Genomic DNA, 15,018 nt, shown 5'->3' with positions numbered 1-15,018 from the left:
CTGATTATACTCCCTTCGAACGGATGTTGACCATAAAACCTGTCAGAAACATCTTTGATATGACACGACTTGATGCGGGGTGGTCATAACTCAAACGCTGATGGATACCCCCTGCTCGGGCCATGGGGTGTAAGAGAAAGCTATTATAACTTATTCAGCGACTGTGAACACTAGCTGTGTCAAATACAACCTTATAACTAATTTTGTCCCCATTGGGCCTGATTCCCCTAAATTATTCTGACTTTGAATCACTCATGTGCCCGACCATTCATATTTCTTATGTTCTTGCCAACCTTCTTCCTCTCCTTCTTCCCCTGCAATAATCTTCTTCTTCTTCTTAGTACTTCTGCTGGTTAAAAGTCTGCCTCCTTCATTTCGCAGGCTAAAAGTTCGTCAATCTTCACCGACTTTGGCCAAAATCATTGCTTTCGAGTGTTTTCTATCGTATAGGGCCTAAGGGGAGGGCACGCTGTCATATAAGATTGGGACAAAAATTCTTTAAATGGAAAGTTCTAAACAACGGCTAGACAAATAGGCTATATCTAACACAGATTCCGTCTCAGGGCGTTGACCATTATTTTGTTGTAATCTATATAACTCATGTCCTTTTGTCAAAAAACACCCCTTTGGGATTTAACATGAAAATGTGGGGTGAAGAAGTAAAAAGAAGCTTGCCTTTAACTGAACAACTTTCTATCTATACCTTGAAAAAATGGAGCAATTGGACAGCACACCACACATCACTCAAAAGTACGACGATACACCTCATTGGTTCAAGTTCAAGTTCAAGTTCGAATTCAATTGGTGGACTGTACTGGAAAGGAAGAAGAAGAAGAAGACGAAGAAGGAGAAGAAGAAGAAGAAGAAGAAGAAGAAGAAGAAGAAGAAGAAGAAGAAGAAGAAGAAGAAGAATTAAGAAGAAGAAGAAGAAGAAGCAGGAGAAGAAGAGGAGGAGAAAGTAGAAAAAGAAGAAGAAGAAGAAGAAGACGAAGAAGAAGAAGAAGAAGAAGAAGAAGAAGAAGAAGAAGAAGAAGAAGAAGAAGAAGAAAAAGAAGAAAGAAGAAGAAGAAGAAAAACATGACTGCCATTCAAAAGGAGGTCATACATGAATGAAGGTATCGAGGTTAGGACACGTGACGCTGAGGGCAGTAGCGGGGAGTTAGAACTCCTCTAGTATCGATAACACAAGGTATCGAGAGCCCGGCTTGCGCTCCGAGTTTGGGTGCTGGCTTCAGGCTGGTAGGTGAATAAATACACTACAACACTTGTTTAGTACACGTAGATTTACCGTGTATCGAACCCTTGACGTGTGTGTGTTGTGTACACAAAACAGAGTGAGACGTACAGACAGACTCAACGAAAGCGATCATTCCACTGTGTGTGTGAGACTCGAGTGTGCCATTATTAGTGGGGAATTTGGAATGACAATCCTGTCATTCCCTTGGGTTTTACGAGATACCATTGAAATTCCAGCAAAATAATTCGCGACATCTAAGCACAGCACTTGTGTTTGCTCTCCCTGCTCAAATGGATCGATGTCAATGAACATGGCTGCCTCAAATTCAGCAGAACGTCGAGGCCGAGGCAAATGGACTCTTGTTGATGAAGAAGGAAATATTCAGGTATGATCATAGAGCAGAGGGTGTCTAAATACACTTTATATGCTGAAATTCTTTCTGTTGACTGTAGCATATAAATTTAGAAGACTAAAAATACTTCTATTATCACATAAGGTTTCTAATTGTTAGGCCTATCAGTATCACTTTTATTGAGTTTTAACTGTTATCTGTTTGTGTTACATTTGTACTTTCAAACATACCCATCATGACCATGACCCATATTAGAACTCCATCATTTTTTAGCTAACTAGGAGGGTGTGGTATCTAACTGGTAGTGAGTGTTACTAGAATTCTAATGTTACACGGTTTAAGTTAAACACTTAAGATATAAATTCAAATGTCTGCAATGTCAGTCTGAATGAACATAACGAAGGAGGTAAAATTGAGATTATGGAAAGCTTGATTTTTGCCTACGTTGTTTTGAACATGATTAACGACAACGTTATTGTTATTGAATTGTTGGAAGAACAGTTCTACGCTTCTAACACGTTAGACTTCTAGATTATGATAGCATCATGATTTTTATGCCTCTTGTAAACAGTTTATTGCTAGTAATGACCCTGCCAATGACGAATGTGGTTTTAACTGTGATGATGCAATATTTGACATGAACACTGATGAATCATAATTTTGTTGAATGGTCCGAAGATCTTTGAGTATGAGACACACTCTGTTTTGTTCTTTCTTGTTAGTCAGCTAATTTATCTTTGATCATGTAAAAGGGATCTGACAGTGATGTTGGCTCCTCATCCTCCTCCTCTACTGACTGCGTTGATGTTAAGGATGATGCTGTTCACTTCCGGTCCAAGCGAGCCAACAGCAGGAGCAGCATTGGTAGTGGTAGTACCTCAACAAGCAGTCCCAAGAATAGACAGTCTGTGGAACATACTGAGGTGAAATTTGTGAACATCATTTAAACAAGGAAAACTCTTCCATACAAACTGTTGCATTCCATGAAGAGTCAGACTCAAATCACTTTGAACAGGTTTTATTTCCTACGATTTTACTAGTTGTGTAATTGGTAGCATTCTTTTTCAGTGAATGATAGATACAGGATTATATACTATGATCATCACATGCCATTGCAGGATTTAGCATTTCCAATTAACCCATATTTCCAAGACAGCATGTATTTGAGGAAGATGAGTATATACTGCGTTTGTAATATACATTGTGTATGTTGTCACTCATTAATCAAGTGTCAAATGAAAACCTTTACAAAACACTTTTTTAACATTATTCACATCTATTAATGTACACGTATGTTAAAGCAAAGTATTAAAAAAAATAAACAGGAAGAAGGAAGCCAAGTCAGATTGTCAAACTGCATGCTTAACACTTGCAGTGGATATGTGACAAAGATTCAAGCGAAACTGTAGGTCAGAATAGCAGACCACAGAGTTGATAATTTTGTGTCACATAGTGTAATGTAAATGTGTGATAATGTGCTATGTCTGACATGGTCTACAGCAACATGTACCAGCCTCAACCTCTTGGCTAGGTGGTCTCTGGACAAAGGGCAAAGGTCAAGCCCCAAGTGCACCAGCACAAGAAGATGAAGAGCCTCTCCCCAGTCCCTCTATTGAAGACAAAGGTGAGGGGTCAAACTTTTCATTATCTGTATGAGTGACATAGTGTTTTTCATATGCTGTTGTTGCACATTCCTCATGTCCACAAAAATAAGGTGGTGTTGGAAATGTAAAAGCTCAATATGCTCAGGACTGAATTGTCAATTACCAACTTTTTTTAGGGGGGGTGATTTATTACATTAATTTTGTCTGTCAAAGCACATATATAATTTATTATAAATCATCCATCAAAACATAATTTCCAAGTATCAGGGATTTCTTTTGCACTTGTACATTGTACACTAAGCCATTACATCCTACAACAACTTAGTTATAAATTACCACATGGCATTTGTGGAATATTGAATGATTCCTTCTTTTGTAGAATTCAAACAAAATTTTCTGAAATAGAGCCCTACAGTAGTAACATACAACATTCTTTGTATACTGTATTTGCATAGAATCTCTATCTTCCTGAAAACAATAAAAGATGAAACGTGAAATATACTTCAGATAAACTGCTGAATATCTCTGCAGTATTAATAGATACATGTATGATTGCAGCAAAGGTATATTTCATGAGATGGTTGTTAAATCAGCAGCCCTGTTCTTGCCACTCAGATCACCCGGACACAGAATCGCTAGAGAGTATTGAGGTCCTACCAATGCCCAGTGACAATCCTGACGAAGAAGACGCTGGCCAACTGGGCATGCCTGGTACAATGACCTTTGACCCTCTTGGGAAGGGATTGAGCCTTGGTCCCCTTCAAGCTGGGAACACTGATGTTGCTGAGGCAGCATTATACTCCACTACTGCTGTTACGCCAACACACAGTGAGTGATCACCATTTACTATCACACAAGCCTTTGTATTGCTCATATGCGACAATGCCCCTCTTCAAGTTGCATACATGTGCAGTTTAACATTTAAGGCAGATGAAACAGAATTTGTTTCTTTGTTTCTGTGAAGGGAAGATGTGATCTGAATTTGAATAAGAATTTTAACTTTTTGCAGGGCACACATGGGTAACACCTGCAAAGAGGGAGGCCCAAAGCAGTATTTCTTTTATTATCTTGGCACAAACAAATTTTATATAGAGGCATCCATATCATTTAATTTCAATGTGACGCTATGCAGAAATTTTTCTTATCCAAGATAAAGTAATATCAAGTGAACATGGTGCAAGAAAAATTGTTGTGTAAATTTGGCAAGTTGATTTTCTTGTCCATACTTGAGTATGTCTGTTATGGTAAATCTGTCTTATTTTCCTGATACAGGTTTGTCTCCCACGTCTCAAATAGATGAAATCACCAGCTCTTCAAACTCATCTCGATTAGACTTTCTCATGGTGGATCATCCTACACAAGCACAAGGTGATAATACAATACTTTCAGCTGCATGAGTTGAAGCACCTTTTTTTTTTACTTGTTTTCTATCCCCTATCAAACCTTGTTTTCTGTAGATTATAGATGTGCAGAATTGTACAGTTCGTGACTGTGGACGTTACATTTTATACCATTTCATGCTCTTTGAAAGAACAGGCAAACTGAATTATAGCATGGCAGTTCTTGGGAAAATGTAATGCTCAAGTAAATTGCTTTCCGTGAGAATAGAGAATTACAGGTAACAGCTAAATAAATAAAATCTTCGAAAATTCATAAAGATAAGTTTAGGACAATTATGACCATTAGAATGTCAAAAACATCAATGCAAAGGATGCTACTCACATGCAAGTTTCTTTTTGATTTCTTTCTCTTGTCCGTTGTTTGTCAATTTCCATTGGTTTGAGAATTTAACATATCAATTATACTGCCAGATGGCCCCCATGCTCCTGAAACGGTTGAGACTATTGGTGCCGGTGAAGCTACAGGTGTGGCGGAAGGCTCTGGGGATGGAGACGGGATCCTTGACCAGGAGCAGGGGCTGGACATAGCTGGACCCCTTCCCATCATGCCTCAGGGGCAACTCCCAATGTCGTCGGTCTCCGTGGACAACATCCCACGAGGAGTGGAAGCTGGGGAATCCCCGCGCCGCACCAAGTCAACAGGAAACTTGCCGAAGCAGGTGATTTTCTTGATTTAGAGTGCTGTTGGTGGAGGACGTGGCTTTGACTTCCGTGAGCAATTTCATTTGCAGTTTTTCAGACTTTAAACTTATAACTAATAGACTTTAGAAAAGCTGTTTTGTACAGTGCTTGCAAAGTTTATCGAATCTGTTTGAATGATGTACATGTAGAATTTCTGATCTGCTGCAATATTTACTTTAGAAACTACCTTAGCTGAACTGCTGCATTGCCGCACTCTTGTCTTTTTAATCTCTCTCACGAAACAAGCTGTTTTGTGACATGAATGCAAAGCAAGGTGTAAATATCTCAAGACCGGAACTTTTATATCTTAATTGTAAGTATTTCCTCTATTGTGAGATACCCTGCCGATGAGATCCTTATTCCTTTGATAGTGTTTTGTGATATTTTGTTTAGTTTTGAGTATTTATACTTGATCTTCGTAGCAACATTGATTTTGTTTCATCCAGATGATTTTGATAGCTTTGGATTTTTCTCTGCTGTGTCTGTTTACTCTTTTGTGGTTTCCATAGAGGGATGCACCAGATAATACTGTTGTGTTAAAGTGGTTGCAAAGGTTTGCTACAAGGATTAGAACCAGCACTAGCTGTTGGGCGGAAGCTAGGTGGTCTAGTTGATTTAAAATGCCTGTCTGGAGATTAGAGGTCGTAGGTTTGAATCCTGCTCGAGTATGTATGCCCATGACTTCTTTTGTCATGGGTACATACTAAAACACTGATCAATTCAGTGCTTATTTACGTTGATGTAGGGCAGTTTGTTAATCAGTTGCTCTGAAAACAACTTGACGGAAGAATTTCATGAATTTGAATTTTTGCGAAAGTATCAAAGAGGTATGGTACGATACAGTACTCTTACAGAATGAAGAGACTGCCTCATAAGACTTGTAGATTTGCCATTTAATGCAGAATCTATGCAGACCATTGAAAGTTATTCAATCTCTCTGTGTCCATCTCAGACCTCCAATTCAAGTGTGGGAGTGCCCATTATGACCCAACGCTGGCCCACAGAGGATGGTGGCTTCCTATTGGTCCAGCAGTTCCGTGGCGACGGTGAGCCGGCCATGTCCCGGTCATCGAGCTTCTCTGACCTGTCTAGCAGTTTCTCCTGCCCAGATATTCGGCGGAGTAAGTTAAAGTCATGGCGAGTGGTTATGCTGCATCATTGTCCCAGAATCATGAATGACAGTTCTACATTTTATTTTGTTTTCTTTTCTGTCAGTATTTGAGGTTTGTAATTTGCAAATAAAACAACACAAACCATGCCTCAGACAATAGTAAGATTACTTGATGAAAAGTTATGTATTTCTGAAGTTTATCAAATGCAAACTTTAATTAGGGAATTCAGAACCATTGGTATACCTGCTCATCTTCTATTTATATATTAGACACAAATGCCATATCAATTTCTAGCAAATTTGACTGCACAGATGTCTTCATATCATTTTCATTTGAGTAGCTACTTTGTATTATAGCAGCAAAGCACTTTGATGCACGGTATATGTTGTCCAATTATAACCAAGGAAACAAGCTCACACAGTGCACAAACTTTAGCTTTAAAAAGTAGGACTATTAACGAGAGGGAATTTTTCTAGTTGAGAAAAAAATCAATTAATGAAAACCTTTTGTGATGATGACACAATCTGACAACGAAATATCTTTCATTGTTTCCTGTTGTCTTTTTGCTTTTTGTGCACAAACAGTTATATGAGATGTAGAGGTATGCTCATCACTGGTATCTTTATCACTTGTACCGTTCATACCACCCCTCATTAAACCAAATACAGTGTACTCCCGTTATAACGAACATGGTTATAACGAAATTTCAGTTACAACGAAGTAAGCATTCAGGCCGAAAGATTATTCACTCTGTGAATTTTTATTGTTTATTTGTTTGGTTATAACGAAATTTCGATATAACGAAAGAAAACAGCCGGTCCCAAGAACTTCGTTATAATGGGAGTCCACTGTATCACTCGCTATTCAACAGGGATCCCTGACACCAGCAGTTCAAGCCTACAGCACCAGAGCAGCAGTGACGCATCCAGCGAAGTGTCCCACTTCAGTGACACCTCCAACGATGCCCTACCTGCCAATATGACTGTCAGCGGGATCAAGCCAGGTATACGTCAGTACCTCCACCGCCGGGATGAGGGCCTCAACAGCAGGCTCAACCAGGCGGCCTTGCTGGTTCTCACGGCTGCCCTGGCCCTCTCTCTTGGTCACTACATTGGTAAGGGTTTGCATTGTCTGAGGTGTGGTGCAAATACAATGCAGGATGCATTCATCACAGAATGACGAGATATACTCATGGATGGCTGATATTGAGGTCTTAGAATAAATTTCTTTAGCTGTTTGGCATACAGTTTAGCATAGCATGATGTGCGTGACCTAATTAATAAAAGAAGCGAAAAGAAAATTAAATAAAGAGTGTGCACACTGAAAGATGTAATGCACTGTTCTGTCCTATGAATTAATGACCGTTGTAAATGATCAAGAATAGAATTCATTAATACTTGACTCAAGTAAGAAAGTTGTGAAATTGAGTAAAATTTCCCTGGCTGCAATGACACAGTGATGGCAATCACAAAGATGATATGCAAATGAGATAAGTTGATGATATTAGTCGTCACCCAAAGAGCTTTTACCAAGTAACTGCTAGAGTGCGGACTCTTCATATCATGCCCTGTTCTATTGTTTTGTGAGCGCACGGGGAGCCCTGGAAGACGACGAGGCGGTAGGCTCACCCCTTGTGCTAACACGTTGGCAACGAGCAACCGAGGAGCAGCCAAATCCAGAAGCGCGTACTTGCGTAAAAGTTCAAATGCTCGAGTAATACGCGCTGTAAAAATTTTACTTCAGTTCGCAAAGTTTGCCATTACTAAGTTGGTAATGGCAGCACCCATAAAATCACTGACACCATTGTACGTACAGTTCGCCCTGTAGTAGTGGGGAGGAGAAAAATCTTTGTGGTCACCTCATCTCATTTGCATGTTTGATTGACCCTGATATTGCTATTTGAATGTTAATATGAGAAACTCTGAAATACCATAGCTCTCTCTCCTATCGTTTGATTGTGATGAAATTATCACTGACTGCATTCATTTGATGCTACCGTTCCCCCCCCCCCCCCAATATTCAACTGGAATATAAAGTTGAGGTGGCCACTCACAAACAACCAGCAATCAGAAAAAATTAGCAAGAGCCCGGCATTGATATGTGAGATTGATGAGAAAATCAGGAAGGCTCCATCACTTGCTGTTTTCAAAATCTTTTGTGAAGACTTACCTTTTTTTGTCCCCGCCGAACGAGTTCGAGCAGGGGACTATGAAACGGGCTCCGTACGTGTGTGTGTCCGTGTGTCCGTCCGTCCGTCCGTCCGTCCGTCCGTGTGTCCGTGTGTCCGTGTGTGCGTCCGTGTGTGATCAAAATCTTCAATTTGCTACTTCTCTGTCATTTATGAGCCAATTTTGATTCTGTTTGCTTTATATGATAGCACTACATGGGAGCTTTGAAACTTCTACACAGAATTTCAGTCGTGACCTTTGACCTTGACCTTTGACCTATATTGTACATTTTGCTACAAAATGCTACTCCTTTGCCATTTCTAACCCGATTTCGATTCCGTTTGCTTTATATGATGGCACTAGGTGAGGGCTTCAAAACTTCTACACAGAATTTTGACCTTTGACTTCTTTGACCTTTGACCTTGATTTTTGACCTGTATTGTACATTTTGCTACAAAATGCTACTCCTTCGCCATTTCTAACCCGATTTCAATTCTGTTTGCTTTATGTGATGGCACTAGGTGAGGGCTTCAAAACTTCTACACAGAATTTTGACCTTTGACTTCTTTGACCTTTGACCTTGATTTTTTACCTGTATTGTACATTTTGCTACAAAATGCTACTCCTTCGCCATTTCTAACCCGATTTCGATTCCGTTTGCTTTATGTGATGGCACTAGGTTAGGGCTTCAAAACTTCTACATAGAATTTTGACCTTTGACTTCTTTGACCTTCGACCTTGATTTTTTACCTGTATTGTACATTTTGCTACAAAATGCTACTCCTTCGCCATTTCTAACCCGATTTCGATTCCGTTTGCTTTATGTGATGGCATTAGGTGAGGGCTTCAAAACTTCTACACAGAATTTTGACCTTTGACTTCTTTGACCTTTGACCTTGATTTTTTACCTGTATTGTACATTTTGCTACAAAATGCTACTCCTTCGCCATTTCTAACCCGATTTCAATTCCGTTTGCTGTATGAGGTGGCACCAGGTGACGGCTTCAGAACTTCTACACAGAATTTTGACCTTTGACTTATTTGACCTTTGACCTTGATTTTTGACCTGTATTGTACATTTGCTACAAAATGCTACTTCCGGCGGGGACATATATTACGCACCGCGTAATTTCTACTTTTCCTTGTTTCAGAAGCTTTTGATTAATTTATTACTTATTTTTTGTGTGTTTAATCAGTAACAGTGTTAGGATCTCTGTTACATCACAGCGCAGTGTAGTATATTTATAAAGTAGCTGCGCTATATGAATTTGTCTAATTATTATTATCCTTGATTGTCAGTGAGCTGTAATGTCCAATCATGTTGCCTCTCTAGGTTCCAGCCAGGCCACCTCCCATCACCTGGGCATCGAGGCAGGACAGGTTTGGCGCCTGAGATCCCTCCAAGACCAGCTGGTGACCTGCCTCGACAAGACCAAGACCCTCCTACGTGGCAAGATTCCTGGCACTGCACCCAGTAGTATTTCACCCAAGCTCGACGGTGAGTTGATCATTTCATCTCAGAAATACTTGCAAATCTAATTGATTCCTTGGCAGCATGTTTGTGGAGTGTTCGAGATTTCAGGGTACTATTGCATGAAAGAGGTTGGCTGAATATACACTTTATCAGTCGAGAAAATAATGGCTGTTTGTGAAAAGTTACCAGTACTCTGTCTTTAAGCTTCAGAAGTTTTGTTGCTTCAATTGGTCATCCCAGATATCTGTGCTACATGGCTCAGTTATGGGATGCATTCAGTTTTCTATAAACATTAATAGTGTTCCCATGCCAGCACTAATATTAAGTTCTTGAAAGTGTCAGTATCGTTTTGAATCGGACTTTTAACATTATTGGGTATTGTAGATACCCCATGACAGCTTTTGGTATGTGAGCTTACTCTTTCTTCTTCTTTTTTTTAGATGAGTTATCCTTACTTAATTCTTTCTCATTCCATCAAGGGGAATGTGGTTGTCTATCAGAAATTTGACCACCTGAAAATTGTTTTATGAGTTCCAGTTCGCAAATGATTAAACTCACAAAATAAATGGCATGTACAGTTTTTACTTTAGAAGTGCAGTCTCTTCGTGCAGTAGGGTATGCAGTCATTGAATGATTTCAACCCAAGCTTTATACATGTATTAGTAATAGAAAAATTAAAGTTACTTGCCAATCTTTACTCATTCAAAGGTGAGGCACTTGTTCAGGAGACTGCAAAGATACCACCCCTCCCTGATTCTGGCATTCCTCCTCCAGCTGCTACTAAGATCACCGACTCCTGCTCATCCTGCGCTGATGAGACAAATCCAGGGGTCCGCTACTCTGCCAAGTGTAACATCCAGTGCGGAGAAGCTGGTGAAGGTCCAGCAGATGCCAACACTGCTGAGGTGGCCGACGAGAGTTGCAAAAGGGGAGATGCCACAGTGACCGTAGAGGATGGTCAAGGTGAGGTAAAAGAAGATCAGAAATTACTGGAGGCGGATTCCCATCAGGTCCAGGATGGTCCTGTGGTGGTTCCAGATGAGAATGATGACGTCAAGGAAGTTTGGAGTGGTCAACAAGAAGCAACTGAAGAAGGAACTGCAGATCCTAGTGAGGCAATTCCTGTGTCAGGAGCAGTGTCAGAAATGGAGGGCCAGGAGGAAAGATCTGATGAAAAAGATGAAGGTGTTGGTGTGGAAATTGAAAGGGATCCTGTCTTCCCAGCAGAAGTTGTTGGACAGGATGCTGAGGATGATGATGCTGAAATGGATAGTGAAGGCGAGGCGCCTGGTGAGATGGAAGGAAAGCTGGAGGGCAGTCTCAACCTGGAATCTGAGTCTTCACCAGAGGAAGAGAGCAGCTCCTTTGCCAAGGATATGCCTCCCAAAGATGATGAAGATTCCAAGCAGGACAGTAACCTTATTGAACAGCTGTCCTCAAAACTCTCCAATTCCTGGTTTGTCCTGAGAAACCTCACGGCCGATGTGGTCGGTTCGGCATCCAATCTCTCCGTCAACAACCTGACAACCCAGCTCAAAGAGAACGTCCAGACCCTGCGACACCAAATCAAGGATGCCGTTGACAGTCTGCAGAAGTCTAATGTCACGTTCAATCTCAAGGAGAGTGTTCACAATGTGGGAGATCAAATTAAAAATGCTGTTAACAACTTAACAGCAGGGAATATCACTGGTACAATTCAGGGTGGACTTCAGGGCCTCGCTGAGCAGGTCCAAGACACTGTGGCAGTAATTCAAAAGTCCAATATTACCTCTCAAATCAGGGAAGGTGTACAGACTGTCAGCAACAAGATTCAGGATGCCATCTCGGTTATGCCAGATGGAAAGACAATATCTCAGAAAGTGAAGAAGCCAGTGAGGAAGACTCTTAAATCTGTCAGCAAATTCTTTAGAGATAAATTTTCTGGTGGGAAAGATGACACGGTGGAAAAAGAAGCAGAAAAACAATGGTTTAATTCAAAGAGAGATGGATCAGAAAAGCACAAGAGTCATCGGTCATCCCAAAGGCCTGATGCAGCACCTGTGAAGGACAAGAAAGGGATGAAGTCAGAGCAAACAAATCGTGAAAGAGACGTGTCAGGCTCGGCAAAGACTACCAGACCTTATGACAGTGTCAACATGCAAGGTAAAGAATATGGACCAGAAGAGAAGCCTACCCAAGGTGGCAAGAAGAAAAATAGGAATAACATTGGCAAAAACCGTCAGCATGATGAGATTAATGGAGGAAGAACAAATGACTGCAAGCACAAGCACTGCAAAAACAAGGAGCTCTCTGGAAGCCAAATGTTACGGGATACAAAGAAACACAAGGCCAACAAAGAAAACAACCGAAGAAAGCAGTCAGAGGCACAGAGCGACTTCAATCAGATCGGCAAGAAACACAAAGAGAGAGAAGGAAAAGAGAGAAAGGAGCAAGGAAAAACTTCCAATGCTGACAGGGACCTGGGAGATGCTCAATATTCGCGGCAGCAAGAAATCAAACCAAGAAAGCAAGACAAAAGAAGAGAAAGACGGCAGAAATTTCAGTCATCTGTAAATGGAAAGGAAAGCAAACATCAAAAGAGAGAAGATATTGCTGAAGAGAAACCACAGAAACAATATCAAGTAGGGAGGCAGCAGAAGGAGAGAAAACACCGTCACCATCATGAAGACAGAAAAAAACATCACCATCATGCAGAAAGTCAAAGACATCACCACCATGCACAGAGAAATCAGCGCCACCATCGCCATCACCACCATCATCAGACAACTTCTAGAAGTCATCAACCTACCGGTGACCATAGTCGTCACGGCAAAGAGGGAAAGCACCATCATCATCCGGATCAAGATTGGAGCAAGCACAGCCAGAGGCGGGACGACCAGGCACAGCCAAAGGGAGAAGACAAGGATAAGGATCGGTTGCGATTTCAAAACCTGAACTTGGATGACCTCTTTGAGGCTTTCGATTCCCGTTGCCACGGCGTCAAGGACTGCCTGCGCAAGCAGCGAGAGGCAGCTGTCAGGCTCTACCAGGAACTCCTGGCATATGAGGAGTGGCTAACGGAGCGTTGCTACAGCAAGCATTTGGAAGAGCTCCAGGATTTCATGGAGGAGTTAGAGGAGTTCCTAGCCGAGCCGACCGTGACTGACACAGATCTTGCTGAGCTGATGGAAGATTTTGAAGACATGGCTGAGGACATTGAAAAGGCAACAACAAAATACTTCAGAAAGCTTATGATAGAGAGAAAGCGGGAAGGTAAAGGTGGAAGGCAAGAGCAACCAAACGACGGTCGCAGTGAGCAAATACCTGTTACTGTTACCCTCAATTTGAAGGAGGCATTTAATTTTTCAGACATGAATACTGTAAATGCTCAGTCGTCAGAGAAAGTGGAGGGAAGTGACAAGAGAAAACATGCCGGCTATGGTTACCAGAGCAACGATGATTGGTTTATCCGCCGTATGCATGACCGAGAAAAGCAGAGGGAGGAAGCAGGTAACCTTGGCGATGAGATGGCATCTGAGGATGATGAACAAGACACCTGGTACCAGCACTGGATGAAGGGTAGGGAAGAAGGGCGAGCTGGAATGACTGTGTGGGATCTGTACGAGTGGTTCTCTAAGAGGCAGGCTCTCAGGCATGAATGGCGTATGCATGAGATGGATGATCAGTCAAACTGGTTTCTGAGGCGACCCTGAATTCCCTACTTGGCACCGGTCTTTGAATATGCAAAAATTAAAAACCTATTATATCTTGATGAAGAGCAAAGCTTTGAAAAGCCTAGGTCTTGGTTACCAAAGTAGCATGGATGCATGAATTATTCTATCCCCTATATTCATTGTATCAATGCATGAAACTCCTTTAAGGGACTGAGGTTGTATCAGATGTAATCAATACATGGCATTAGATGCTTCCCTTTAATGATAACAAAGGGCTATATCAGGGCATGCAAGTACAGTGTATCAAATCATAGTCAACTATTAAAACAAGAAATTTGATTGTTTTTATGATTTCTGTTTTGTTATTCATTTAGAGAAAGAGATGTCGAGATGATCTTACAAGTTAAATTGTTGCCTTCCAAATAAAACCGATTCTGAAATACGCATATCCCATATTAGTGTGTAACTTCTACACACCCTTGTCACTCGTTTGCCAAAAACACCGTAGGTTTCATGGAAAATACTGTTTTTCATAAGGTGTATTACAACACATGTCTACTGCTGGAGAGGTAAAAATATGTTTTTTCCACCAAAAATGCGCCTTTTCAGCCCTCAGAATACGGCAATGCTGTTTACAAGTGTGGCATCCCCGAATAATACCAGACTTCCTGTAATGGTTAACAGAGGTTGTCAAAGAATTATGTTTTATGTTATTCAATAGTTGTTGCATGCACTTGGAATTTCATGAATAGGAGTCTTCTTCAATCCCTCTTTGATATTCCCATTCAAAGCGTACTGGTCTTTGTTCATGTGGACCACAAAATGTATGCGACTAATATGCTACTCATAGCAAAGTGTTGTACCTTGTATGTAGTGCCTTTTATAGTTCAAGTGCTGGTGCTAGCTAAATGATTTCACCTAAACAGTGGTTAGGTGAGTTTTCATATATTACTAATATTTGCTATATCCAGATGAGGTTTGTGCATGCACCAAGGAAAAGTTGTATACTGATATGTAAATTTCAGTGTAATTGTATAGCTGTGTTGATTCTCTTCAGGAACACTTTGATGGCCATTGTTACGTAGTACATTGTGGTAGGTTCTTGCTTTTTAACTCAACAGACCTTTTTCATACTCACTGGTTATTTGCATGCTGAGTCACTGACTGACTTTGTCAGAGAATTCTGTATAATGTCAGGCATTTTCCTCCGCCCATGTTGAATTTTTCATTCAAGTCGTCATTTCAGTAGAATGGTACAGCTCTCGTCATTCTACTGATGCAGTGACAACATTCTATGCATCAAGGAGTATCTTGGGAATTCCAGAATGTGCTGTTTC

General features: G+C 40.9%; 1 protein-coding gene across 1 annotated transcript; it reads left to right on the top strand.

Moving 5' to 3' along the window:
• Window positions 1-1,363: 1,363 nt before the first annotated feature.
• LOC139726006 (uncharacterized) lies at window positions 1,364-14,574 on the top strand. Its single transcript, XM_071637384.1, has 10 exons — window positions 1,364-1,622; window positions 2,342-2,512; window positions 3,090-3,213; window positions 3,809-4,021; window positions 4,466-4,561; window positions 5,005-5,252; window positions 6,227-6,395; window positions 7,258-7,500; window positions 9,888-10,052; window positions 10,737-14,574. The coding sequence occupies exons 1-10, from the start codon at window positions 1,536-1,538 to the stop codon at window positions 13,718-13,720; spliced, it is 4,500 nt and encodes a 1,499-aa protein (XP_071493485.1). The 5' UTR covers window positions 1,364-1,535; the 3' UTR covers window positions 13,721-14,574.
• Window positions 14,575-15,018: the final 444 nt, after the last annotated feature.

Source organism: Diadema antillarum, unplaced genomic scaffold (genome assembly GCF_040938485.1).
Source record: "Diadema antillarum isolate AM-2024a unplaced genomic scaffold, OU_Dant_1.0 scf00000000, whole genome shotgun sequence".
Classification (NCBI taxonomy): Eukaryota; Metazoa; Echinodermata; class Echinoidea; order Diadematoida; family Diadematidae; genus Diadema; species Diadema antillarum.
Note: the sequence above shows the minus strand (reverse complement) of the source record. Positions and strands in the feature narration are given on the sequence as shown.